This window comes from Amphibalanus amphitrite, unplaced genomic scaffold (assembly GCF_019059575.1).
Source record: "Amphibalanus amphitrite isolate SeventyFive unplaced genomic scaffold, NRLGWU_Aamphi_draft 000033F_arrow, whole genome shotgun sequence".
Classification (NCBI taxonomy): domain Eukaryota; kingdom Metazoa; phylum Arthropoda; class Thecostraca; order Balanomorpha; family Balanidae; genus Amphibalanus; species Amphibalanus amphitrite.
The window spans coordinates 850,805-878,577 of NW_024881529.1; the positions used below are offsets into that span (position 1 = coordinate 850,805).

Below are 27,773 nucleotides of genomic sequence, written 5' to 3' on the forward strand. Positions count from 1 at the left end.
TTGAATAATGTCATAAAACAACAAAAACTAGTAAAACAAAAGCTAGCTAGCCTTTTGACGTCATATGTTGATCCTCAACGTCTTCTGAAGCTGTGCCAAGCGCTACAAAGATTGCGCAATTGAATCAAAAGTGTGTTCTTTGACCTTTATTTTCAGATAAAGCACCAAAGCGTTACTAAGCAATTCGCTTCTTTCAAAGCTGTAGCAGCGAGTTGCTAGGCAACTATTGGCCGTTTCACCCACTTATCTTGAGATTGGCATATCTCGAACAGACTTTTCTATCTTTCACTTCCCTGTTACGTAAAGATAGTGGACTTCTGTCTTCTGGTGGTCTTCTGTAGAGTTCCATCGCTTATTTTAGGTTTGGAGGAGTTTTGTCGGACGATAGCAGCTTATTTCTGTTAGTTTACATTGAAAATCGTTAAAAGATATCCAATATGCATGGACTCACAAGAATCACCACCTTGGCCCTTCCCAAGCACATTCGAAGTGCCTCGCCAGCTTTGTCACAATGCAGGTAAGATGATCATCTTTATCCAACCTTAGTGAAATCTTATGCGTGATTTGACAAATAATTGCAAATCATTTTAAAGGCAAATAACTATGTGTTTGAACCATGAAATAGCAAACAAAGCGCTTGTATTATTAGTGCACCAGATTTAAATGGCTATCAGGTCGGACAGTGAAAACGGGGCGCTGGAAGGCTGAGACGTGACCACAGCAAGGTTTTCCCTTCTCCTATTCCCTCCAGGGGCCAAGTCAAAATCTTGATCATGTGGTCTGCCTAAGCGAATTTTAAGAACCTTCAGTCAAAAACCCGTGGGCGCCCTGTTTTCACCGTCCACCTTAACCAGGGAGCAGCTTGCATTGTAGTTTTGCATATAAAAGTGCCATTTGAATTTGGTAAAGGTATGGGTCCTGGGAGTGGGTTGATGTTGAGTTCCTGGATCCTGGCCTTGTGATCCGGCCTGTGTGACTTGTTGACTGAAATTGAACAGTTTTTAAAGTATGGGCTACAGCTTTATGATATTACTGTGCAATGTAAGGACATTAATTGCTCATATAGCTCATAATAATTTGACTTTTACGTTCCAAAGAATTTGTGTTGACTTATATATTGATATGGATATGATAAAACTAGTATCATTCCAGGTGTCAGCACCTCAAAATGTTGTCACTTAAGAATAAGATGTGGAACTGCACTTTCAATGACAATAATTTTTATCCCTCATTTCCAATTTTCCACAGCTTTTTACTCCCAATTTTGCAAAGGTTAAGCATTTTAAATCTTTGTATTTTTAGTGCTATACCTTTTTTAGTCTGATGCTTAAGATTAACACACAGTGAAAAGGTAGTGATCATTTCATCCTATGCCTGAATCTTATTTTCTCATTCCTGAATTCAGTACCTACTCCAGGTCTATGTATGCATGCATTTTGCAGGAATATATGCACTCTCTTTCTCTCTCCCTCTCTCCCCCTCTCTCTCTATCTCTCTCTATCTCTCTCTATCTCTCTCTCTCTCTCTCTCTCTCTCTCTCTCTCTCTCTCTCTCTCTCTCTCTCTCTCTCTCTCTCTCTCTCTCTCTCTCTCTCTCTCTCTCTCTGCCTCTGCCTCTGCCTCTGCCTCTGCCTCTGCCTCTGCCTCTGCCTCTGCCTCTGCCTCTGCCTCTGCCTCTGCCTCTGCCTCTGCCTCTGCCTCTGCCTCTGCCTCTGCCTCTGCCTCTGCCTCTGCCTCTGCCTCTGCCTCTGCCTCTGCCTCTGCCTCTGCCTCTGCCTCTGCCTCTGCCTCTGCCTCTGCCTCTGCCTCTGCCTCTGCCTCTGCCTCTGCCTCTGCCTCTGCCTCTGCCTCTGCCCCTGCCCCTGCCCCTGCCCCTGCCCCTGCCCCTGCCCCTGCCCCTGCCCCTGCCCCTGCCCCTGCCCCTGCCCCTGCCCCTCTCTCTCTCTCTCTCTCTCTCTCTCTCTCTCTCTGCCTTTGACGCTGACACTGACAATGTCTCTTCCACCCCACTTTTATCCCTTTTTATTAACACATATTTCCTGATACCTAAAACAAAATACAATTTTGGGACACGACACAAGCCAGTGTTCCCCAAATGCCATAAATTGGGAAGTGTGACATTGTGAAAGATTGTGTCCACGTCCAGGAATGTCTGATCAATGGTCTTGACCTGCCTATCTAAATTAAGGCAATGCTCTTAGCAGGAGATTTCCTAGCCACTTAGACCTGCATGGCTCATTTTTTAAACTGTATGAATCCTTCTTATCAAAGGAGACTTTTATTTGGAACTGTAAATAAAAACAAAATTACATTGATGAAGACTTACCAACAAAGGAGCTCCTTATACAGTCAATAGATTTCACCATCTGACAGCTGCTCAGCTTTTTTTCTCATGGCCAATATCCCTGACTGAAGTTTAGAATGCAGTAAATGACATTTAATGACACTCTCTGAATTTTGCTACCCTTAGTCCTTACAAGTAATGGTCTTGGGCTACCATTTTCATCTTCAAATGATTTAGTATATGTTCCTTCCGTTCCATCTAGCTCTGGGAGGCAAGTAAATATCCATATCATCATATCAATTCCTCTGAGTCTGGTAATCGTCATCACTCATCTGCAATATTATTCTCCTGTGATGTGCATTGCTATGAGGTTGGTCAATGCTTGTGAGAGTTGTGCATATTTTAGAGATTTTCTGCATGATGGTAATCCATAAGTTTTGGATGGCTAGCAAAGCTGCAATGTTTCCCAGCTTAAAGGGACCCTCCCACCTTAACATTAGTTTTGAGTTGAGATAGCCAAATTGGTGGCCATGGCCTGAAAATACCGGTTTGGGCATTCACAACATCGAAAAATGCTTTAATTCGGAGGTATGGAATTTCAAACTTGCAGTTTTCGGATTCTAAGGGGCTAATGCATTGGTATGCCCCCTTAGAATTTGTGACGTCAGCGGAGATCTAACGATTTTTAAATCTTTTACTAAAACGTTTGGCAGCTCGCGGTGGTATATGCTGCTTTGCGCGCAACAAATGCCGCACTTTCAAATAAAGTCGCTAGGAACAGCGGAGATCCCAAAAAGTAAACAAAAGTAAAAGTCTAATATCTTGAAAACCGGTGAATATTTTTCGATGAAATTTGGTAGATATTCATTTTTGCTCTTTCTGAACCGAGCGACATCACTTTCATGCCAATTCATTAACTTTTTTGAAGGTGGGAGGGTCCCTTTAAGAATTGCTACCTAGATGTTTGGGACAAGTCAGTGAATGATGCTTGTCAATGGTAGGCAAGCTCATTATGTAACTGCTTTTCTAACAGAACACCCTCATTTTCATATATAGTTACAAAACAGCTAACCATTTCCACACTTCTTTATTGAATATGACTGCATAGATATTCAGTAACATTGAATGTCACTTGTCAGCATATTACATAATATTAATCACTTTACATCATCAGCCATGAGCCAACTGTGCTTGATCTCTGTCGTCTGATTGTGTTAACATTGGCTAGCAAGGGTAGTGTATATCTGGCTTAATCAGGTGCATGTGTATTGTGCATAAACATGCTAATTGCTCCCTTGAAAATATATGTAGGGCTTAAGCCTTGTTACACCAATACGCTCTACGGGTTCTGACAGCTGCCAGCCTGCCAACACAGGCAAAAACCTGGCCTTACGAGCAGTTTCTGCTACTGCTGTTATCAGGCTTTCGGTCATCCCTGATCCTCTTAGTAATATGTCACTCCACCGCGCACTCGGCTTCGCTCTGGCTCCCAAATCCGCGACTGTGTTACCCTGCCAGGGCGGCTGCGGCGAGTGTCGCCATGGTCAGCAACAGGGAGACCCTGGTCGCGGACGCCGCCGCCTTCACCTCCGCTGGGTTCAGCTTCAGGCTGTTGAGCGCCACCTCGCGGTCCACGCAGCGCTCGACCACGGACAGCGGGCCCGGGCAGCCGAGCACGATCCGATCGAAGGTGCGGTGCATGTCCACCCCGCCGCCCAGCTGGCCGGCTAATCTCCCGCGCAGCCGCCGCAGTCGCTCGGCGCCCACCGCGCAGGCGGCCGCCCGGCCCGGGCTGGTGACGATGCGCCGCAGCTCGGCGGCAGCTGCGTCCGCAGACAGCGCCACCCGCTCAGAGAGGAACTGCTCCGCCTGCTCGGCGCTCCATCCCAGCGCGTGCACGCCCGTGTCGACGACCAGGCGGGCCTCGCAGAGCGCGGCGCGCCGCAGCCAGCCGAGCCGCTCCAGTGGCGTCTCGCCGAGCCCCAGCTCTCCCGCCAGCGAGGCGGCATACTGCGCCCAGCCGTCGGCCAGCGCGGCGTGCTGCGACCAGCCGGACGGCGCCACGCCCGTGGCCGCCTGGTCGTCGGGACTGCGCCGGAACTCGGGCAGCTCGGTCTCGTCCAGCTGGTGCGAGCGGCGCATGTGCCGGCCGGGCGCCGCCTCCGCCAGTGCGGCCGACAGCAACTCGAAGCGGGCGGTGCGCCGGGCGGTGTTGACCAGCAGCCGGGCTGGTCGTACGCCGTCGGCCGTCGGTCCGCGGTAGCGCACAAACTCTGTGCCGTTGTCGGCGTCGGCGTCTGGCACCACGTCCAGCTGATACCGGGGCTGACCGAACGGCCGCTCCGGCAGCTGCGGCGCAATACGGTGCTCTATGACATCCGTCAGTTGCAGCAGGAGGGACTCCTCGTCCGGGAAGAAGAGCTCCTCCTGCGTGTCCAGGCGTTCATAAAACTCGGTTATTGATCCGGTGAAGGCCATCTCGGCCGCGACGTCTGAAATTTCCTGTTCGAGATGCTCCAGTTCGTCCATAGCGTGCTCATGTGCCTCCGCTGGCGTCAGCTCGGCGTCTGAGGTAAACTTAGCCAGGCAGGTCTCATAGAACCCTTCGCCCAGGCTGCTGGCCGCCAGTTCCGTCCGCGTCTGCGGAAGGTACTCGTCCTCGATAAAGTCGGCAAAGTCCATCAGCGGCTGGAGGACGGACTCGGCGACCACCTCGCGTCCGCGCTCCTGCAGTGTGAGTCGCACTTCCTCCGGTATGGTGTCTGGCGCGTCCCTCAGCGGCGCAAAGTACTCGCTCTCCTCTACCGACACATTACGCGCGCGCAGACTCTCGGGGAGGAGCTCCACAGCCAGTCGGTGAGAGGTGATGCCGCGCTCCATCCCCAGCCGCATCACCTCCGTCAGCTCGGTCAGCTGCAGGGGCAGCGCCGTCAGCCGGCTCAGCCAGCTCTCCAGGGCCTCCTCGGTCCTCAGAGACGTCCAGGAGGCGAGGTCGGCCAGCGTGGCCGCTGGGTCGCCCAGATCAGAGTCCACGCCTAGCAGGTAGCCGGTGTGCTCGAAACCGTCCAGAAAGTCCTGCAGGAGGGCCTTCAGAGCCAGCAGGCTGGTGGTGACGTCGAATGAAGGCTCCTTGCTGAGGAGACGGTCGACTTCCTTCAGATAGGTCTCGCATGTTGTCACCCTGTAGAAATGAGACAAAGTCAGCGAGGTTGTGGAATCAAGAAAATACATTGGATTGACGCTTAGACGGTTATTGGAGATAATATCAAAGTCATACAACTAAGTCTGGTAGATGTCCTTCCTTCTAACTCCAGTAATTTGTTGTTTGTTTAAATGAGGACTATTTTAAATCATACACGTTTCTAAAAGCAATGCATACTGGTGACGATCTGACGAATAAGTAATGATTAGCCAACAATATCGTTTATCCGAAAATCTTACTCCTTACGATAGTCATTTTGCTCAGTAACTTGACAGAAACGACTGAGCGATGAGCTCACCGTTTCGCTACCATGGCCGCTGTCGACTTAAAACTCGCCTTTCACTAAGTAAACACCTCCTTGCTAAGCACTCACCTGCTGGCCTCAGCTGCGGCCGAGCGGGCGGTCAGCTGGTGATCGTACTCGTGGCGCCCCTGTCGGGTGGCGAACTCGGGGTCATCGCGCAGTCTCCACTCGTGGAACTCGTCGAAGAGCTGGTAGGCCCCGTCGTCAGTCAGCTGTGTCGTGACAGACGCGACGATCAGACAGGCGAAGAGAAGTGTCGGCAGCGGCCGCATCTTCCTGAACGTTTGACGGAGGAGAAAGGTCCCGTTTGGAGATGAAAGGAAGATATGGATGAGGTGGATCGGATGGGCGATCCCGTTACCACTCGCTGTTTGGGATCATTTGTTCCACCACAGGACACGGTTTTGCTCGCTCAACCTCGTCACTTTCTCACGCACGCACGAACGCACGCACGCATGCACTGGACGTTCTATCAGAATCGCGGCAGTCTCCGCGTGGGTCGCTCCTGAGCGGTTTACGCCGGTCTGAGTCGGTCCTGCAGGAAATGTCCTGGTGTCCTCGGTCGGCCGGTCGCCGTTTTCCTTACGATGCTCGGTCCAGCGCGGCGTCTGCCCGGCGTCGTCACCGCCGTGCCGCAGCTCGTGCGCACGCTCCGAATGCAAATTTGACGCTCCGACCTTGTGCCGCTCGTCGCCGGTTATGGTGCTTCTCCAATGGAACTGATATCGGCTCCTGCCCTCCTCACTCTTACAATGTTCACCGGGTCAGAGTGAGAGCCCGTGGCAGGTGAAGTCTCCACCGCGACCGATACCGCCCCACTGGGCCGCGCGAGCCACACGGGGCCGTCACCTTCGCTCGGCCAGGGGGGACAGAACCAGTTTTGGTGCGCTGTGTAACCGGCGCTCTCACAGTGGCAGTGATGGGTTGGGTTGGACGGAGCCTGGTAGACTTTTGTTTGGAAACAAGCGATACGGGAAGAGAAACGGGCGGATTTTGCTGCGGTTTTGTGCCGTATTTGAGGTCGGTGAACGACCCTTGATTGACGTGGCACTATTGACGTGGTAGCATTGACGCTCATCCTGTACGGATGCAGCACAGCTTTTTGCCACTGAAAGGCAGAACAAATGCCAAAGCTGTGTAATGTGTATAACATTTGTCTATTGCAAACGTGGAAGTCAACATCTACCCTCGCTTAGCTGTACGTTAGCATTGGTTTATTTTTTCTACTTTTGCACATCCGACCCACCTCATCTTTCCAGCAGACAACGAATGTAAGACTGACAGACGCAGAGAAGTACTTACCTCATAATGTCTTACCTATTCGTGGCATTTAAATGGTGACCAGTGTATACCCTGTCCCTGAAACCCAAAGCCGCGCGCCGCTGCGGTCTCCCTGATCATATGACTCCACGAATCAATCTGCATTTCATTCGACTGAGCGCTGCTCTGAGCTCTGCTTCAAGATGCAAATGATCGGTGACCGCTACCCTGTCCTTCGAGGCTGGCATCTGTCAGGGCTCCTGCTGAGCTCAGGGCCCCATACGCGTCCTCTGGTGACTCGGCCCGGTCTTGGCAGCCCTGAGCCTGCTCCCAGGCACCTGGCGTGTGCCGGCCGGACGGACGGACGGGCGGGCGTGCCGTGCCAAATGTCCCTCGCCGGCCCGCGTGACGTATGGGTGTGTCACGCGACTCAGATCGCGTCTCTTCTGTCACTCGTTGCAATATGCGCCTGTTTCGACTTTCGGGTCGTTTTTTTATTGCATGCTCAATGCTTATTGTCCAAGGGTCATTGTCCTTGTCCGATCTTTCAATCCATGTAGGTAATGTTTTACCATTTTTTTCTTCTTTGCTTTTGCATTTTGGCTTTTTTGCTTGCATTTCTCCTCTAGGTCCTTCCAATAAAGTTTGTGGACTTACCCCACTGCTCCCCTCTCCATCGTCTATGTGAGTTTGTCTTCCGTCCATTTGGCCTGCCATAGATAACATGCTATCTAATTTTTTGTCATAAATAACCATAACGCCATAGTATGTTAGCCACGCACCAGCATATATAAGTTCTCTGTTCTGGTTTTTGCCCCCTCTCTCTCCCTCCCCTTCCCCCTCCCTATCTCCCTTTCCCTTTCTCTCTCAGCTCTCTCGTCTGCCCCGTTTATCTGCCGAACGTTCGTGGTAGCGAGGCCCAGTTTGCGGAATTGGTGCCTGGCACCGCCGCCCCCCCCCCCTCCCCCTCCTCCACCTGATGGCTCCCGGTCCGGTCATGGACCCTGCAATGATGACAGAATGACGCATCAGTGACGTTTGTGCCGCCGACTGATGTGTGTGCCGATGACACAGGCACAACTACCGACACTGGGTGACACCACAGAGTTATATCACCGTCTATAGTCACCCTTTCCACCATCCTTGGTGACCTTATCCTCCATTCAGTAATGAACTGGCGGGGTCGTGCGAATGCATCTGACGTCAAAGCTGGGTAACGCCTGCGCAGTAACCCTGTGTCCTTCGATTAACTCTCTCCTGTACTGACTTTGCAGTAGTTTTTGATAGCCGTGAAGCATTAAGTAGCGACTGCCAGAACTGCATCGGACAGGCATGGCAGAGGGCTTAAGCTATGGGGCTACTGGAACCTTGCCGGGCAATGGTCATACCAAGCGGGTTTTTTAAAAGTTAGGAGGAAAGTGAAATGTCCAGCAAGCGGCGGCCTTGAAAGCGATGCGAATGCAACCTCACACATGCAAGGGGATCGCTCAGCGTATGGTTAGTGGTTACATTGGCTCTGTCTGATGGCTCGCTATGTGGTTAACGGTTCGATGGGCTGGCTCGTTGTTGTTTGTATGCAGGAAATTACGAATGTGTAGTAGTATGTGTTATTATTACTTGAATACTAAATGTATTGTAGCAACGTCGTCTGTACAAATGGATGAAAAGGTTTTTCGTTGGTTTGGTCGACCGTGATTTTTCCAATGGTAGCAGTTCAGCTCGTCTGTCCGTTATCTTGCTTTTTACCCAAATTTGTTTCAAACCATTTTTAGAAGACGCATTTCCACTGTGTTTCCAACATCTTTTATTGATTATCTTTGAATAGCTCCTGCCGGTGAGAGCTGTTTGAGTAGCTGCAGTTTTTTGAAGGACGTGAAAATGGACGTCAATTTAGGCCGGCTTACCTTTCATAGTTCCTCGTATGTATTCGAGAATATGTTGCAGGTCAACAACGATTAGGTCACCGGATGTCATCTAAAATGACTACACAGGCGTGAAAGCTCAAATATGCATCATATTCGTCAGTGTGCTGTTATTTCCCTAAAAGTATTATAGAATGCAATGTACATAGTCTTCATGCTTATGTTCATCTGTGAGCAGAATGCCAGTTGCCACGCACCCAACCTATCGAGTTATCATTTATATCACGCTACTCTTGTGTAATTCCTTTCGTGTCTGACACTGACGTGTGTTTCGTGTTGTGATTTCGATCAGAACCTCGGCAACGCGAGGACAGATTCGCCCATTTAAAAGCACTTTAACATTAGCGACTCGTTTTCGTTTAGAAACCAGTTTTATTGTGCAGGCTACCGGCCGGGCTTTGGAAAAAACATGTCCGGATGAAACACATTACTGGGTAGCAAGTGAATTATATCCCATCGTCAGTTTTCACCTACTGCCAACTTTTTCATGACTAATATTTTGTTACTTTTAAAAGCAAGTTAGCGCTCTGGCCATTTGCCGTCATAAGTAATGTCAGTATTTCGCCCCGCCGTCTGCTAACCCCTTCCTCTTTTCCTTCATCGCCAGGGTGCAGTCTACGGCGCCCAAGCCGCAGCGCAAGGAGCGCAAGATGGACAAGGTGGTCAAGGACTCCAAGTCGTTCGTGCTCAACATGTTCAAGGGGTTGGCGCAGACGGAGCAGGTGTTCCCCTACCCGGACGTACTGACAGAAGAGCAGCGCGAGACTATCGAGTCCGTGCTCGACCCGGTCGAGAAGTTCTTCACTGAACAGAACGACGCGGCGCGCAATGACGCGACGGAGACGATCGACGAGGTCACCCTGCAGGGACTGCGCGAACTGGGCGCCTTCGGACTGCAGGTGGGTGACTGGAGTGTGGAGGGACTGGGGAAGGGGAGTGGGAAGGTGGGTTGATAGGCGAGACTGTGTTGGGTTGGTTGCTGGTGAGACGCGGTGGTTTCAAAGGGCTCATTTTGTGGGTGGGTGGTGATTTTTGACATTTGCGTTTGCGTTTATATGATCCTAAATTTTGTGTAATTACTTGCTGCTCTTGGGCCTCTATCTCTTTCTCCTTCTTACATTTCTATTCTGGGTATGTTCGTTTGTTTTCTCCAACCTATCATCAGTATCAGGCAATGTAAATAGCTGCAGGTACTCAGACCGGTCGTGAAGCTATTGCTAAAACATCGTAATCAAACGATATACTTTCTCTAGGTGTATCGTAACTTCCGGTAAGCTAGATTGGCATGGCCGTATCTTATCGGCATGTCTAAAGATCGAAGATCCCGACTCTTGAACCACATGTTTTATGGGTTCAGCTGCAGGAGTTTCAATATGACTGATTCTAACATCTAGTTGATCCGCGTGAATGTCGGAGCTAAAGTGTACTTATTTGCAGACATGTGCATGGATCCGAGTGATGGATCTATGATCTCGGTGGATCTCGAAGCAAACTGCAGGCTAGGATATATGATCCCACCGGATCCGGAGTGAAAAATCTAATCTGGATCTATGATCTCATAGGATCTGACGATAAACCAAGAACATGAATCTATGATCCGAGTGGATCCCACCATGCTCAACATTTGAAATGAGGTTTCCAAGTGTTTCAACGTCAATAAGCGCCACAAAACTATGGATAATGACGTGCAATCACATAAATCACTAAAAAAGAACGTTTGTGAGCTGCAACGAGTGATTTTCTGGGATTTCTGAGTTGACAAAAAAGTAAATGGGGTCTATGATCTCACTGGATCTCAAGCAAAAAATTAGACTCGGATCTATGATCCCTGCGGATCTCTCGATAAATTTAAGAGCTAGATCTATGATCCCTACGGATCCGAGATCCGGATCCTTGGGATCAGATCCCGGATCCATTTTCTCGGATCCATGCACATTGCACATGTCTGCTTATTTGCAAACCTTCGAAAGTCGCTGCCTTTTGAGTCTGCTTTTCCTATGAAGGAGCATCTTACTTTTTACAATTAAAAGCGTTTGTTTGATCTGAGCCGTTACAGCGTTAGATAAGAAAAGTGTGACGTCACAGCCGACCTCTCCTTCATCCCTTCCACCACCCCCGTTAGTCGGCTCCGTGGGTCAGCGTTTATAGGGCGGTAGTCAGCTGCTCGTCAGGACACTGACCGTCCTCGGTCCGACCCGACACGTGGCCAGTCTGTTTATACAGCTCCGGCGGACGCACCACTGGGTTACCAGTCACTGCCGGTCCGGGGCAAAGGTCAAGGGTCGCTGATAGAGATTGGTGTCCCGCTGTGGGGGAGTGTCGCCTGTCGTACACAAGGGCGGCGTGTGTGGATTGTTGATTGTCAACAGGATGCTATTTCTGTGTAGGAGTTCACGTAATTGACGGATGTCGCGATATTTTCAAATCGATGGGAATTATAACCGAATGTGTGATGGCATAATTATGACCTAAAGACAGGGCACACGAACGAGTTGTTACTGTTGCATTTCACACCAAAATATATTGGTGTGTACGCGGTTAGCTTGTTCTGCTTCCATAAGAGCGGTATCGTAATGCACATCAAACACTCGCGTCTGAAGCGGCAGAGCGATCTGCTTTTTGAACTCGGCGTTTATTCGAGCTAGTTCTTGCCAGGCTTTGAAATTTGGGTCAACGAGCCGTTATACTGATATTGAGCTAAGTTGCAACTATCCCTTCTGGTGGTCAGCAAACTTACATTCCCGCCTCTACGTCTTTCAGGTGCCCCAGGAGCTGGACGGCGTCGGCCTGTCCAACACGCAGTACGGCAGGATGACCGAGATCGTTGGCGCGCACGACCTCGGAGTGGCCATCACCATGGGAGCTCACCAGAGCATCGGCTTCAAGGTAGGCGAGGCGTCGGCATCGGTGGTGCGAGAAGGTCCGATTTTGTCAATGCTTTTGATGCAAGGTTGTTTTAGTTAATCTGAGAGCATCGATCTGTTGGAAAACCGCTTGCTGAAATATAAATCTCAGGAGCGCTGTAGGCCAAGCGGGGCCGCTGATACTGAGATTTTTGCGTTTTATTGAAAAGACTTAGCGCTCGCTCGTAATTAACAGTTGGCAATGCCGATCATGTGCTGGAACCGGTTCGTCGAAACTGTTCAGTGCTGATCGCCGCCGCTCCCGCAGGGTATCCTGCTGTTCGGAACGCCAGAGCAGAAGCAGAAGTACCTGCCGAAGCTGGCCGTCGGAGAGAAGATGGCCGCCTTCTGTCTTACCGAGCCGGCCTCTGGCAGCGACGCCAGCTCCATCAAGTGAGAGACTCGCGAACTACGCGGCAGGACGATCATGGCTAGTCAGCTGTTAGGCTATGGGTTACGAATGGCTGGGAGGTTATAGGGATTGGTTGCCTGGCTTCCCTGGGCCAGAGTGGTGGTGGTATACGGGCTATTCTGTTAATTGTCATCAGTGCTGCTTGAAATAATTTGTGTATTCACTTATACGCACTAGAAGTTATTGTATTCGATAAGTGATCCGTCTTTTCGGTCGGCAGTGGTTCATCAATTCTTGCATTGGCTAACTCTTTTCCGTCACCGTCCTTAACTAACCACACTTACTTCACTCCCCCCTCCCCTTATCAGGACGCGCGCCGTGCCGACCGAAGACGGCAAGCACTACATTCTCAACGGTAGCAAGATCTGGATCTCCAACGGCGGCTTCGCCGAGGTGATGACCGTCTTCGCCCAGACGCCCGTAAAGGATGAGACCACGGGAGAGGTGAAGGACAAGGTGACCGCCTTCATCGTGGAGAGGGGTTTCGGCGGAGTCACCAGCGGTCCGCCAGAGAAGAAGATGGGCATCAAGGCGTCCAACACGGCCGAGGTCTACTACGAGGACGTCAAGGTGCCGGCTGAGAATGTGCTCGGCGGCATCGGCGGAGGATTCAAGGTGAGGCGGTGAAGGGGAGGTGGATGTTTATGGAAGGAGGTTTGGTGACTTGTGGTGCAAGAGATGTTAGGGCTCGATGAGGCGAGAGGGAGCCATGAGGGCCGTGACCGGGGGTCTGTAGGGGGCAGCAGGGAGTGGCAACTAGCGATTAGCCTTGACGGACCGCCGTCTGTGGCGCACCCCGCGCCATCTCCCGTCCATCTCTGCACTACAAGTTTCCTCGTCTGCCGACAGGTGGCGATGAACATCCTCAACAACGGCCGCTTCGGCATGGTGACTGCGCTGACAGGTACCATGCGCTACTCGATGCAGAAGGCCATCGACCACGCCACTAACCGCACCCAGTTCGGACGCAGGATTGACTCGTTCGGGACCATTCAGGTGAGGGGGCGCGCTGCGGTGTATGGGCCGGGATCTACTTCGGAGCAAGAAATCGCTCACCATCGTTATTGGAACTGAAATCTGACACCGATTGGCTTGTACGCGTTTTAACATTGACTAGTCCTGACTCTGATCTGACCCGACCCGACGGCCGACTTGACCCGACCCCGACCCTGTGCCGCCTACAGGAGAAGCTGGCGCGTATGGCTCTGCTGCACTACGTCACCGAGTCGATGGGCTACATGATCTCGTCCAACATGGACCGCGGATCGGTCGACTTCCAGCTGGAGGCCGCCATCAGTAAGGTGCGTACCGCGCCCGGGGCTCTGCGCCAAAATTTGCTGGCAGAGGGTCAGGGGTGGCGCCCGATAACACATAGAGGAAAAGGAGAGAGGATGGCTAGGGGAAGATGGTTCACGCGGTGTCTGGCGTTAATAGGGTAGACGCTCGTTATCACGGAGACTCGGAGAAGGGATGGTCAGTTTAAGGTGGTTAGCTTGTAGTTGTACCCCGGGGTCAGGACTCAGCGACAGGTCGATATTCACTGGCACGTGGAGAAGAAGGCTAAATGGCCAAGTTTGCTAATTAGGGTGTTCGGACACTTCCACCGCTTGATCATTCGCCCTGTTGAGCATACAACTTAGCCTATTTCAGGATATTTGGTCGTCTCTTTCCGCCTGTATCTCATCCCTCGTCTTCCCTAAACCGTCCCCGTCCACCTCTAGTCTCACCACTAACCAGCCCTCGCCTGGCACAACTCGCAGGTGTTTGCCTCCGAGGCGGCCTGGACAGTCACCGATGAAGCCATCCAGGTGATGGGCGGCATGGGCTACATGAAGGACGCCGGCCTGGAGCGCGTGCTCCGCGACCTGCGCATCTTCCGCATCTTCGAGGGAACCAACGACATCCTGCGCATCTTTGTGGCGCTCACCGGTAGGTGGCGGGTCGAGCGGCGGCGCAGGGCTCAGGTGGAGGTCCGAGCAAGGTTTTGTGGTGTGAAGTAGGGTGGGCTTGATCTGTGGTATTTTCCGTAAATTATTGGATTCGACTTGTGATTGTTTCTTCGCTGCGAATCGATCTGCCGTGCAAAGGAAAAACCACGTATGTTACCGTTTTTTGAAAAACAAAAATGTTCAGGAGAGCCGAAAATGCGTTTTTCATTGTAGCAACCGTGTAAAAGCTCGCACAGACAAAAGAAAGATATCATTGAATTCCTCTCCGCCTTGCGATTCCGATGAGCCTTGTTGTAAATATATATTCATAAATACTGCCCTAAAAACTCTAGGGCGTTGTTTTGCCACCATCAAATTTGATCTATCAAATTAAACTTTGCAAAGGAAAAAACACGTATGTCATTTTCCGTGTGGCTAAACCACGTATGTGGCGCTCAAACTACAGTCGTAATTGGCAAAACAACGTATGTGACTAGCAGTGGATGACATACGTGTTTTTGCCAACACCGATTGTTTTGACACCGCAACATACGTTCATTTCCAACATAAAAGCCAGCGTACCAATAAGGATTGTGGCCGTGGGAGTGGCTTTGTGATTCCTGCTAGGCAAATTTCGCCACACCCAAAGCGTGTGTATCGCTAGCATTTATATCCGGGGTTGGGTGTTTTAACGTTGCTGTTTATATAAGCGAAAATTTGTACGAAACTACACAGATTAGTCCATGGGAAGATTCTTGTAACTTCCCGTGCCGTCGGTGGGGCAAGTACTGCCCCCCCCCCGTGCCGGATCCCCCGGAAGGGCCGTTGCCGCGCCCCCGGTCACGCTGGTGCAGCGCCCTGCGGTGGCACGTCCCCGGTTGCGTCGGTAGGGTCGGTGCCGCGTCCCTTCCCCCCCCCCCCCCTCCAGGGCCGGTGGAAGAATACTGGGTCGGTCGGTGTGGCAGGTGCCACGTTCCACTGTACGCATCCTCTGGTAGGACCCGCGCTGTCCCCCGGTGTCGTCTGTAGTGCCGGTGCCGTGTCACCCGCTTTTGTAGTTAGCACCAGTGCCGCGTCCTCCTGTAGCGCCGGTGCCGTGTCCTCCGTTAGGGCCGGTGTGGCCGGTGCCGTGTCCCCGGCAGAGCCGGAGTAACGGTGCCGTGTCCTCCTTGAGGGCCGGTGTGACGGTGCCGGTGCCACGTCCTCCGGTGCTGTCGGTAGGACCTGCGCTACGTCCCCCGGTGCAGTCGGTAGGGCCGATGCAGTGTCCTCCATTAGGGCCGTTGCTGCGTCCCCCGGTAGAGCCGGTGTGGCCAGTGCCGCGTCCCCCCGGTAGGGCCGGTGTGACTGTGGCCAGTGCCGCGTCCCCCGGTAGAGCTGGCGCCGCGTCCCCGATGTCTTCGTTAGTACCGGTGTCACGTCCTCGGGCTGCATCGGTAGGGCTGGTGTTGCGTCTTCCGTTAGGACTGTGCGGCCGGTGCGGCGTCCCCCAGTGTTGTCGTTAAGACCGGTGCCGTGTCCCCCCGGCAGGGCCGGTGTGACCGGTGCCGCGTCCTCCGTTAGGGCCAGTGTGGCCGGTGCCGCGTCCCCCCGGTGCTGTCGGTAAGACCGGTGCCGCGTCCTCTGGTGGGGCCGGTGACGTGTCCACATCTACATAGGGCCCGTGTGACGAGTGCCGCGTCCCCCCGGTGCCGTCGGTAGGGTCGTTGACATAAATGACACGTCCCCCGGTAGGGCCAGTGTGGTCGGTGCCGTGCCCTCCGTTATGGATGGCGTTCTTCGCCGCATGGATGACGCGCAGCGCTGCAAGATGCCGCACGATAGCCGCATGCCTGACGTGCGGCAGCCGCACCGCAACCGCACCGCATCAAAATCGCACTCGCGTGGGGCGGGCCTTAGGGCCGGTGTGGCCGTGTCCCCCGTTAGGGCCGGTGTGGCCGGTGCCGTGTCCCCGGGCAGGGCCGGAGTGACGGTGCCGTGTCTCCGTTAGTTAGGGCCGGTGTGACGGCGTCAGTGCCACGTCCCCCGGTGCTGTCGGTAGGACCTGCGCCACGTTCCCGGTGCAGTCGGTAGGGTCGTTGACACGTCGTTGGCCGTGTCCTCCATCAGGGCCGGTGTGACGGTGCCGGTGCCGCGTTCCCCTGTGTCGTCGGTAGGGCCGGTGCCGTGTCCCCCGCTTTTGTAGTTAGCACTATATAGTGTCGCGTCTTCCGGATCGCCGATGCCGTGCCCTCCTCTAAGGCCAGTGTGACTGGTGCCGCATCCCGCGGTGTCGTCGGTAGGACCGATGCTGCGTTCCCAACTGCTGTCGGTAGAACCGGTACTGCGTCCCCCGGTGCCGTTGGTACGGCCGTTCCCCGTGCCGTCGGTCAGGCCGGTGCCGTGTCCCCCGGCAGGGCCGGTGTGACCGGTGACGTGTCCTCCGTTAGGGCCGGTGTGGCCGGTGCCGCGTCCCCCCGGTGCTGTATGTAGGACCGGTGACGCGTCCCCGCTGCTGTAGTTAGGGCCGACTCCTCGTCCCCGGGTGCTTTCAGTAGGGCCGACTCCACATCCCCTGGTGCCGTCGGTATGGCCGTTGCTGCGTCCCCCGGTTGCGCCAGTACGTCGGTGGGGTCGGTGCCGCTGTCGTCGGCTTACCGGAGATAGTAGGCAAATCCACGTATGTTCTCATTTATGTGCTTGAAAAATGCAATTTAAGCAAGAATGTCCGTACATACGTGTTTTGACCACGCGAGCGTTAACATCTTTAGATACCCATGATGAGGAGATATCTGGCAAAACCACGTATGTTTCCATTGGTAAGAAATAAAAAATCATTTACACAAGAATGCTTTGACATACGTGCTTTGGACACGATAAGTCCGAACATACGTGTTTTTGCCTTGGCTGTCTACCCTTGGATATGACATACGTTTTTTGGAAAATGTTTTTTTGGAAATATAAGTATTTTCAAAAAACTTTTTGTGAATATAATTCGCATAACCAAATGCTCCGTTTCTTGGGCTATCGATCGGTATAAAAAACCATTTTTGACCAAAAAATGACATACGTGGTTCTTCCTTTGCACGGCAGCGATGGTCAGTTGAATGTCTATAATCATCGTCATGATGTCTTAGATAGAACATTGTTGCAGTATGCGGTAGCTATGACTTATGAGTCACCGTCCGCTTTCTAGACTTACCCGCCTTCCATCTACCGATGCTGCCCATTCCTCTCTGCCGGCCTAGCACCCCAGTGCCTTGACCTCCCACCTGCCCCGTACCACCAGATTTGCAGACGGCAAGTCCCTGAGTCCTCTGACAGGTCTGCAGTCCGCCGGTCCCTCAGTCCTCTAAACCCTCCCCGTCCCCCCCCTCCCCCGTACCGCTCGACCTGCAATCAGCGCGTCGTCTTAATAACGTCCCCCCGTACCGCAGGTCTTCAGTCGGCCGGCGGATACCTGAAGGAGCTGCAGCGGGCGCTCAAGAACCCGGCCGCCAACATGGGCATGATCTTTAGCGAGGGTGTGACGCGCGCGCGCCGGGCCGTCGGCCTCACTGGCGGCATCTCGCTGGATGAGCACGTGGACCCGGACCTGCGACCGGCGGCTCAGCTGGCGGGACGGGTGAGGAAGATCAGCGGGAGGGGTGGGGTGCAATAAGGGACAGATATGGGATGTGAATTGTCCGTGCGAACAGATAGGGATGTGGATTGTCCATGGGCAGACAACATTTGAAAATGTTAGTTGCAATCCTCCACCAAAAACTAGCTGCATGTGTCGACATTTTTCCGAATTTTCCTGCATACGGATTGTAGCAGTTATCTTCAGCTCTCACTCACTTCTTTTCTCCAGGGCCTTTCCCTCTCCCTTCTCATTTTCCCCTCCTCCCTTTCTCGCCATCCTTCCGTTCCTCTCCTCTCCCCCCTCCCACCGTTCGTGCGCTCTCTGACGTCTGTCAGTCGACCATTCGACGAACCCCCTCCCCCCCCCCCCCCCGTCTAACCAGCGTCACTGCCTCCACTGTACCGTCGATGGCGGCTAGTAGCGTGCGCTGATACCCCCACTGTGGTCTGGGTCCGGCCGAACTGTACACCAATCTCGGGCCGGACTGGGCGGCGCCTCACGTGCCAGCTAAAGGCGGCCGGATAAGGGATTGCCAGCGGTTTCGGCTGTGTCGAGCGCGGTAATGGTAGCGATGCTGGAGCGGGCTAACGGTTCACGTTCTTGTTGAAGGTCGCCTGAGACGCCGCCGATGACTGTTGGGGGAAGTGGTGGGTGTTGTGTGTGAGGGACAAACGCTGGTGTTGCAGGTTATTTTTAAGATTTTCGTATTGTTCGGTTGGAATTTGTGGTGTCATGTTCACCTATACGCACCGCACCTATAAGTTCGGAGCAGCTTTTGACCAGACCTAACTTATAAATCTAACCTGCCCCCAAGATACTGAATCGTTTTACCACCGCTTGAAGCATCTGCTGACCTGACCCGGTTTACCCTTTATCTCCAGCCGATTTAGGCGTTCGGCCACGGTTCTGAGCAGCTGCTGACCTGATCTGACCTGACCTGACCTGATTTGACCTGCCCTGCCCCCAGGCCATCGAGGCTTTCGGTCACACGTCTGAGCAGATGCTGATGCGTTACGGCAAGAACGTGGTGGACGAGCAGTTCCTGCTGAACCGTCTGGCTGAGGCGGCCATCGACCTGTACGCCATGACCGTGGTGCTCTCCCGCGCCACCAGGTCAGTAGAGGGGGTCGCGCGGGATCATAGGGGTCACCAGGTCAGTGGAAGGGTGGTGTGAGGTCATATGGGGTCACAGGTCAATATCAGGGGTCGTGCGGGTCATAGGGGGCCGGCTGAGGCCACCAGCAACTGGTAGGATGGGTCATTTTACAAGTCATGCAGCATCATCAGGGACCGCACACGTTATCATCTGGGAACAAGATTGGGACTGTGCTCGTCTTGAGGTCAGTATGGCGGGTCTTAGAGTCTTTCTAGTCACGTGGATCGAAATGGTTTCGGTCGCGTTCCGCTACAGATCATTGGTGGGTATTGACCCGGGTCCATACGGGCTGAAGTGAAGCTGGTCCGGGCCATCGGGGCGGGCAGAAGAGCCACCGCTCTTCATTGGCAGCGGTTACGGCTGGCGCTTCGGCTCATCTGCCGTGGCGATTACCAGTCGCCACGCTCCTCACTGCCCGCCCTTTGAAGAGTCCTGCGCTGTCTTGGACCCGGTGTGAGAGGCGGCACGTGCAGTCAGCAGTCGTGCCGGTGGCGGCGCCAGGGACCATCCGAGCGTGAGGAGTCAGTCACGCCCTCTGCCACGGCTGCCGCGGCCGGCAGCCACGTTTAAGGTATCTGATTTTTGATGTGCGAGTGTGGGCCTTAGAACTTCTGCGAACCGTGGCAGGCGCTTCAAAAAAGTGCCACCGATGCTGAGATATGTTTGTGGAGGGAAGTACTCAGTGGAGTCACAGTCAGAGCACTGAGCAGGCGAGCATTGTTTGGAGAAATTGGCTTCAACTATCGAGGGAGGATAGGAGTCTAGATCATCAGCTGTGGAATTTTACAGATGGTGATATCATAACCGCGGCCTCCTGAAACGCCGCGCGCTGGAAATTCAGGGTTCGGATTCCTTCTGTGTTGGTATATGGGTTGATTCATAGCGTTATGGCATGTGGAACTGGTTATGCTCCTTCAAATAATAAACAGTGTCGATTCTAGAGGAACTGGTGACTGAATTGTTGGGCAGCTTAGTTGCAGTCCTACTCCAACACACTGTCGCGTGATGCACTTCCAACTTAATCAGTCCTGAGCTCATTGCACATCTGCCCTTATCCCACGAGGCTTTTTGAAGGCGGCGACTTCCTGCTCGGAGTGCTTCCTCTGCTGCTAATCTGCGGACCGACCGGAGCGGAGCCGCGGCATGTGTCCGTGTGCTGTTTCCAGCTAGTGAGCCGGCTGGGTGACTCGGCTCTTCTCGTCAGGGTTTCCTGGAGGTGCTTGTCGCATGTGTGTGCGGTCCGGCTCTCCGCCGTACGACCCTTGGCCGACACCGGGCATAGTTACTGTCGAAGTTTTAGATGACTCTGTCCGTCAGAATATTCGGAAACGGACGCCTTTGAGAGGCGTGGATGTTAGTATTTCTTTAATCGAGGGTTGACCTGGTCCGTTGGGTTTGTCATGTAGTAGGGCTAGTAAAAACTGAGAACACGCTACACAATCTTCAAGATGGTAGCGTAAGGAATGGTTGGCACAGAGCTGTTGCGTGTATCACAACCTGTTTCTAGGATCACCCATCCTGTTTGCGGTTGACATGGGCAGCAGTTCTACCTCATTTCGACCGCTGCCGTCTTTATTTCGATCTAGTTCCTGGTGTTGAAGCGTCCGATCCTTTCGTGTTCCCGATCCCGCTAGCCATTTGACGGTGGCTGAAATAACCTGCGCTTTTCGCTAACGGACGCGGTCAGATAAGATCCGTGGGAGGGGCGTTGTTGGCCACCGCACCTTCCTGGCACGAACAGCCCCCGATTCTCCCTCCCTCTCCCCTCCTCCTGCTCCTCTCTGCACCCTTTGCTCCTTCAGAATTGGTTTGCAGCAGCTCCGGATTTAACTGACGCGCCCCCGATCTCCCGGATCTGGTTCGGGCGGTCTGCTTTCTGCCGGTTTCGGAGAGTTGCTTCCAGTTTTGGGCGGTCTCATGGGTAGGTCTCATGCCACTCACCACCGTTTGCCCGATCTGTGGGCTCGCCTGAAGTTTGCCGAGAAGAAGCAGCGGCGGCGGGGGCGTAGAGCTTTTTTGGCTTCGATCTTTGAGGCGGGGTAGGGATTTACGCGTCTGCCGTCTCTCATTCAAACGCGAAGCACCTAGCTACCACCTGGTCACCTGGTCAGTCGGGGACTGGTTTTGTGTTCTGGATAGCTGTCAGACGTGACCGTGCAACCTGCTTTAATCACCCAGCCGCCCCGGACAGCGAATTTGTCAGAATCTTATGATACACGTGGTGTGCTAAGCCGTGTCTAGACGTGTATTTTCAATGGGATCCAAACCGCAAGAGGTCGGCTTTTTCAAATCCTCCCTTCAAATAATTTTCAGTGTTGACCGTAAATGGGTAATACAATCTGGCGAAGTCCTGTTTTGTTGGGTTTTCTGCCCGTCCCGACGCTGTTCCGTGACGCTCACCAATCTCGTGACGTCATAGGTACTTATTTGACGTCACTGTTCTTACCGGCAGGTCGGCCAAGCTGAACCATCCTTCAGCGGAACTGGAGAAGAAGATGGCTACCGTCTGGTGTAACGAGGTATGTGTCGGGGACGGTTCTGAACGTATTGGCTTTGCCTGTCACGGCTGTGGCTGTGCTTGGCTTGGCGAGGTTAGTTTGTGTGGGGGATGGGAGGGGTGTATTCAGTCTACATAATGAATGAAACTCATTAGAAAGTTGTCATAAGTTGTTATGTCTTGCAGCACCGACTTCCACCAAGTTTAATCGTAGCTCAGTTTGTCGACTGGACTTACTTTATGTAACTAAAATCTTATCAATTTGATATGCGTCACGTTATTTGATGTTTGCATGCCACATCACGACCCGTGTTTGGCCGTCCACCGGCCGTGTGTTGCGGTGTACAGTTTCCGTTTTCTCTGATCCGGCGAGCACAAGTCATACCCGGTGCGTGCCAACTGTCGAAACTCTCATGGAAGCCATTGGGCTGTGTTTTAGGGGAAAGTTACGAATGATGCAATCTTTGACGATTACTTGAAAGGGCGTTTTCTCTTTCGCTCCATACGAGTAGCTGCCTTCAGCATGCATTCCATTTCCCGCATTCGTTTCGGGAATGTTGTATATTCTGGGTATTGGGTATCCGTCGAGTTATAAATTGTTTGTGTTCATGCTTCCGGTGTAACGTAAGGCTTTGAACTTGTCATTGACTCTTTGACATCTTATTGGCGTAATCAGCATGTACTTCGGATGAGCTCTGTCAGGATTTTGTGATGACTTACTTTTCAATGAGTTGATATTTGGACTTGTCCATGTACTTTTGCTAGTCTTTCCCTGAAACGGTCTGTGGTCATGAGTTCCCTAAAAAGATGGAAAGCTACGTGCTCAGTAATTCACCAGTAACGGTTTTGCGTTCGTGGAGTTCACTCCGGTAACCTCGGGTAAAACAGAACGTTCGTAGCATAGGTACCACCGAGCGGCGCAGCTCCTCGCCCTCGGCGGATCTCCCCCTCCCCAATCATCATCGGTGGGCCTTTAGCCACCCTTCCCGGCTCGGTCAGTCGCATCGACTTCTGTCGCCAGTCGCATCCTATCCGTCAGTCTGTCTCGGTCGGGCTGTCTCCCTTCAAGGGAGGCGGGTGAGGTAGCGGGTAATGGAGATGACATCATGAGCTCGTCACCACGCCCGGCAGTGTAGTGATTTCGGCGTATGTCGGAACGGATCAAACCGCTCCAAATAAACCGCTGTGCGCTCGGTCGGTGCCGCCGGTCTTGACGGCCCCGACCCCCCTTGTCTCGTCCGCGCACTGCGGAGCAGGAAAGGGAAACTACCCTGCTTACCCGACGTTGTCTTGTTTAGTGTTTCTCTTCATGTTCAGGCGAGCGTATTGTTGTTGGCTGGAGTCATCTTTACAGTTGTCTGTGTCTTTGGAATATCTTCGGCCGCCGTCATCTTGTATCCATCATTGCTGGATCCACCTTTATCGCTACCTTAACCACCTCCACTTCCGCTATCATATATCAGTTTTAATCCGCGATGTGATGGTTTCCCTGAAATGCAAAATGAACTATAACTGTAACTGAAACTAAAACCGCCTCCGCCTTCTCAATCCGCGGCCAGTACCACGGCTAGCGTCACTGGTTCTACCACTATCACCGCCGCGTCCGCCGGTGCGCCTGCTCGCCACCGCGGCCGGCACCGATGAAAGGCGTGCCGTTCCCGAGAGTGGAGCCAATACAGCCCCCTTTGGATCGCCGCCGTCCGCCTGGGGCCCGCAGAGATCCACAAACCGGCTGCAGGACGGAATCACGAAACCGGACCGCGTTCGTGCGCCGCCCCGCCAGCGAGCGAGGCGGCCACGGAGCGTGCGGTGAGCTCGCGGCCGCCTCTGGGGGAGCGGAGTGGAAGGTAGCCGCCTTCTCTAGTTAACATGATAGGGGCTGAAGATGTGGCCTGACTGGTATGATCGATCTGTCCGTCCAAGCTGTTCGATTCGATATTTTCGAACCTTGGCTCGTGTTAGATTTGTGTGAGCTGACCAAATCGGTCGGGGCGAGCTCGGCTATCACGGTTCGGATCATACAGTCCGCCGGCTGGGACTGTGGTGCGGAAAAGTGCGTGCTGGATGGAAGGAAATACTCCCCATCTCCCCGGCCCTCTGGTCAGATGATCCCATCGCGGTCCCGTCACTCCGGGGCCGGGGGGAGGGGGAGTGGGGGATATCTCCCCGTCTGTCTCAGCCCACGAGGCCGGCGGCGGACTGCCTTTGACCCGCCGAGCGTCCGCCGGCGGTTTTCCTGTTGGTCGGCTCCGCTCCCCGCCATCGTCTGAACGACATCCGATCGGCGCTGTAACGGGAGCCCCGTCCGCTCTGCACGCGCCCACGGAGCGCGCCGCTCCCCGGCTGATGAAACGACCGGCGTCCGGCAGCGCCGCGCGGCTGATAGCTTATGCAAGTTTTCGGAAGCCGAACACGGATCCAAGCTTCCGCATTCTGAACTTTGACTGTGTGTCCTCTGTGTCCCGTCTCATCAGCGCTCGGATACTTGTCCCGGCTGATAGCGTCCCAACTTCTGTGGTCATTTAGGGGAAGCGGGGGTAACACCGCCACTGTGGGAAACACCGCCACCCCATCTGGCGGCGAAAGTATGAAATGTGAAGTGTAAAAATCCGTTATTTCCTATTGACCGCACGCAGGTAAGCGTCTTCTGATTTGTGTTCCGGTGTTTCAGTGTAATCGAAGCTCAATGTGGGCATTTAAAGAAAAATGCACATTCTCTTATAAAAATTCGATGAGTTGGGAGCACTTTTGAATGTCTTTAAGTAGAGACTCATTTTGATTTACTTGATTACATCGAAAAATAACTGATCGGCTTTGTCCAGTAAGATAAGTTTGCTTGAACCGTGTAGTACATTCTTACCGCTGGCGATTTTTGCTTGTGATCACTTATTGGGGAACACCGCCACCCCGTGGCGGTGTTACCCCAATTGAGGTTGCGGTGTTTCCTGTTTGTAGCGTGATAAGTGATGAAACTCCAAAGACACGCTTTATTTATGTTCGTAGATGTTCCTAAGTCGGGAATAAGCAGCTTATTTGATTTTTTACTTTATATTTTTCATGCATCCCGACCAAGCACTTGCCAGCTGTATAAAACTGGCAAACAGCTGATGAACCTATACCTATTTAGGTGTCAATTACCGATTATTTGCGAAAATTACCACTTACCGACAGGAAACTCATCGCACACGATCTCTGAACAATTAAAAGCTTTCGTAGGAATGGGTTGGGTTAACATCAACACCGGTGGCGGGGTTACCCACACAATTTGTAGGCAGCAAATATGCAAGGTATTTTTAAAAGTCGTGATACATGAAAACCTTTTAGGAGCATGCAAAATAAGTACCTAAAACACGTGAGAAAATGTTTAAATATTGTAACCAAAACAATAACTACCAAGAGACTTCACACATATTCTCTCATTTTGGCGAAAAGCTTAGGGGGGCGGTGTTACCCCCGCTTCCCCTAGACTTCCTCGGAGAGCTAACTTTTGCAGCTCCCTTGCTAGTAACTCAATGTCGTGACCCTGCTAATTATGCTCTGCAGAGCGACATTGTTCATGGCCCCGGTGTCCTATGTCGCAGCACCCGCCTCCCTGAGCTAGAATGCCGCCAGTCACACGTCCTATGATGACGCTCATTATCTTATTGCCGCCCTGATGATGCCCTCCTTTGAGTCTACGCCGCTGCCGCCTCTGTTCTCGCGACTGTTGGCTGAAAATGCGCTGTGGCGTGTCGCGTGCTTGTCCGCATCTCTAGACAGTAGACTAGACACCCTTCTGGCGTCCTGCAAGTGTCGTGCTCAGAGCCAATTAAGGCCCAGACGGGACGGTTTGTCAAGCTACCCGCTGAGGGAGAACAGCTCGCTTGGTGACCAGTGGAAGTGAAGTCCTTGGTATCGGCGGTTGCGGCAGATGCGGCGGTATTGGGCTTTGCGGTCTTCTCCGCTTCGCTTCGATACCCCTAATATTCTTGGCTGCAAATTTGTTTAAAGACACTTTGAATATCATTTGATTTGTTGAATGAAGGCTTTTGATGTCAATACATACATACATACATACATACAGAGTACATATATATAATACATCTTTATACGTTTCATGTAAATCTGCTACCCCGTGAGGTTGTGGTTTGTGTGTACATTGTCACTCTGTATTTACCTTAGACACAGTCTCAGGAGCAATCAGCCCGCTCTCACCTGGTCATGCTAGGCTGTCACCCCCAGCGTGTCGTCCATGGGGGTGGTCACTATGTCTCACCGGTACAGGAGGGGTATGTCCGATGACCCGGCCCTGTGTGAGTGACTCATCGGTCGGTACGGTGACACGGGGGTGTAATGGCACACCTGAGGGTGACCAACTGACCGACCGGCGGGCGCGTGGCGGGCTGGGCGGCGGACGGTCGGCGACGAGTCACCTATCGGTGCCTTGTCTGGCTGTCTGGTCGCCAATAGGTCAATATTTGATGCTAAAGCGTTGTCTGGTCACCACTCATATTCATTGGTGTATTAGCTGGTCGTTGCTCAAGTGTTACAGGCTGGCTGCTGCGTGATCATTCATCAGTCAGCTAACCAATCAGTGAAAGACCCAGTGTGTGTGGTGCTGGTGGAAAATGTAAGAGTTGTTTGAGTACATAGAGTGGCCAGTCGACTAGTCAACTTGATGATGACGATTCTGTCCGTGGCAGCCATGGTGCAAAACAAGTGATGGATACAACAGAGCTAGGTGACTAATAGGTCGTGCGTTCTAAATTGGGAACTTAGTGGCACGACACGAGGCAGCACCCACGTCTCCTGCTAGCTGTGTCTACTGCCGGTAACAGCTGTTAAGTTATGACGGGTGATTACCACGCGCTGTTATTATCAAATTACCTGAAAGTTAATTAAGTTGTTACCTACGGCAGCTCTGTGTGAGTCGCTCTGTTCGTCCATATCCATCCCCTCGAACATTGAAAAGTTAACAAGCTTGGTGTCTGTTGGAAGGTATTAGGTGTGCGTGGGTCGGTACTCTGCCGGAAGTTTGTCCCGCTCCACCGTCCGCAGGCCTGAGGTCATCGCTGTGATCTCAGGCTGGCGAGATTGGTTCTGGTGTACGGTTTCAGCCGCCCGCACGGGGGTGGCGTCACATATTTGTGATATATGGATATGTTTCAGATATTTCATACGGTCTGCAAATAGTGACTTCACAGTTTGGTGACGTCATAACGTGTTTCAGGTCCTTGATTTGGGCCCGGCATCCGTGTCGTCACTCCCATTTGATGACGTAACGTTGGCGTGTTTCAGGCTTCGGATAGCATTCAGTCAGGACTGACGTCACTCCTGTTTGATGCCGTAACGATGGTATGTTTCAGGCCTCTGACAGGATCCAGCTGAATCTGACGGCCATCAGCTCCAAGGTAGCCAACGAGAACTTCAAGAACCTGGCCACCATCTCTAGAGCGATGTGCGACAAGGGAGGCATCGTCACTACGCACCCGCTGGAGAAGTAAGGTGGCCACCTGACGGCGACCCCGTCAACTACAGCCGCCGAGGCGCCGCACAGAGGGCAGTGAGGCGTAGGTGGCCCAGTTCGGTACCGGTATATCGGATTTATAGCGGCTTGAGAATCGCTGGCAGACGTTAGTCCACTGAAAGGTCTATTCTGAAAGGAAATGAAATCAAAGCCGATTTTAGCGTGTGTATAGTGTATATGATCACAGATCAGTGTATATTTGGATTATATTTGAACGAATATCTGTATAAACGGTTGAATATAATATCATGGATTTTGTGAGCATTGTAGGCCAAATTTCGAGGTCCTTTCTGCATTCATAGTTAATTTTCTTTCTGATCGGCTTCAAATTATCGATGGCGATTATTGGTTGAGAAATGGTTTTCACTTTTATCGATATAAGGTGTACTTCAAATGCCGCATTATTCTGCATAATGCTGCGCGTATGAACGGATGCGAGGAATGGTTGTTGAAGCAATTATCAATGCAAGCAGTACTCATTCTTTGGTCAGTTGCCACTCAAGCTGAGTTTTCCCTATTATTTAGTGCTAATATCGCTAAAAAGGCCGCCTGATTTTCTTTCTCTGATATTGGTCTTTAGTTTCCGCCTATCATTTGCTTTTTCGTTTGTGTGCGGGTTTTGGACCGTCGCTATTTACCGAATCGTGTAAGGTCTCCTCCCACGGAGCCTGCCCGGCGAAGTGTGCTGTGTCTGTGCTCTTTGGGATGTTGCTGTGTGTTGCCGTCCGTCGGAGAGGGTACAGTCGTACCCTGCGGACGCTGTACCGTGCTGCATCAATACAGATTCAGTAGTTTT

General features: G+C 52.6%; 2 protein-coding genes across 2 annotated transcripts; one reads left to right on the forward strand and one right to left on the reverse strand.

The window, feature by feature from the left end:
• Nucleotides 1-121: 121 nt before the first annotated feature.
• LOC122369156 (very long-chain specific acyl-CoA dehydrogenase, mitochondrial-like) lies at nt 122-27,773 on the forward strand. The gene is made up of 12 exons (XM_043343657.1): nt 122-517; nt 9,579-9,870; nt 11,732-11,857; nt 12,143-12,267; nt 12,595-12,901; nt 13,136-13,282; nt 13,471-13,587; nt 14,047-14,215; nt 17,631-17,818; nt 18,786-18,931; nt 21,427-21,493; nt 26,817-27,773. The coding sequence occupies exons 1-12, from the start codon at nt 438-440 to the stop codon at nt 26,952-26,954; spliced, it is 1,902 nt and encodes a 633-aa protein (XP_043199592.1). The 5' UTR covers nt 122-437; the 3' UTR covers nt 26,955-27,773.
• On the reverse strand, nt 3,355-6,658 carry LOC122369163. The gene is made up of 2 exons (XM_043343669.1): nt 5,859-6,658; nt 3,355-5,464 (listed from the first exon to the last, which is right to left on the reverse strand). The coding sequence occupies exons 1-2, from the start codon at nt 6,059-6,061 to the stop codon at nt 3,790-3,792; spliced, it is 1,878 nt and encodes a 625-aa protein (XP_043199604.1). The 5' UTR covers nt 6,062-6,658; the 3' UTR covers nt 3,355-3,789.